General features: G+C 33.5%; 1 protein-coding gene across 2 annotated transcripts in view; it reads left to right on the top strand.

The window, feature by feature from the left end:
- Positions 1–61: 61 nt before the first annotated feature.
- Positions 62–570, top strand: part of LOC119594002 (LYR motif containing protein 1-like) — a 4,181-nt gene continuing 3,672 nt past the window's right edge. The window contains exon 1 of one of the 2 annotated variants that reach the window (XM_037943029.1): positions 62–213. Coding sequence is in view for 1 of the 2 variants with exons in the window: in XM_037943028.1 (XP_037798956.1) it covers positions 410–430 (21 nt within the window). In the remaining variant the exon portion in view is untranslated. Of the gene's footprint in view, positions 214–397; positions 431–570 lie in introns of those variants that run through there. The other variant, XM_037943028.1, reaches the window with a different exon arrangement.

Genomic DNA, 570 nt, shown 5'->3' with positions numbered 1-570 from the left:
TGTACTTACCTACAGTTATAAAAAGCTTTTTACCACGTGAAAGATTTATCAAAGTACGATACTTTTCACGGTACGACAATGTTATTAAACTTGTGTTTTGGAACTTGTTAGAATTTTACCCTCTTTAGCCTAGTTCATCGTGTGCCATTATTCTTTTCTACAATTCACTACCTATAGCAACTCTGTTAGGTTTGCTGTTGACAATATTTAAGAGTAAGTAATGGGAATTTAATATACTGTCATGACTAAGTACTTGTAAAGTGTCTTAGTTTTGATAGCGCTTATATAAAAAATGTTCTAATTATCGGTCTATTACTTTTTAATTTTCACAGAGAAAAGACTCAAGAAAACATTATTGTCAGGAAAAGCAGGCTTAAATCGCCGTTTTTTTTTTTATCGTAGAAGAGGTATGATGTCAGCTGGTGAAAGGGTAGGTTACAAAACCATTACCGGGAACGTGGACGAGAGTATGGGTTAGCAATACTTCTTTATTGTTGCTGTATATTATGAGTTGTGGCACTTACCCATTTGCAGATGTCATCTTCAGTATTATTTATGGCTAAAGTATAG

This window comes from Penaeus monodon, chromosome 33 (assembly GCF_015228065.2).
Source record: "Penaeus monodon isolate SGIC_2016 chromosome 33, NSTDA_Pmon_1, whole genome shotgun sequence".
In the NCBI taxonomy this organism is placed as follows: Eukaryota; Metazoa; Arthropoda; class Malacostraca; order Decapoda; family Penaeidae; genus Penaeus; species Penaeus monodon.
Note: the sequence above shows the minus strand (reverse complement) of the source record. Positions and strands in the feature narration are given on the sequence as shown.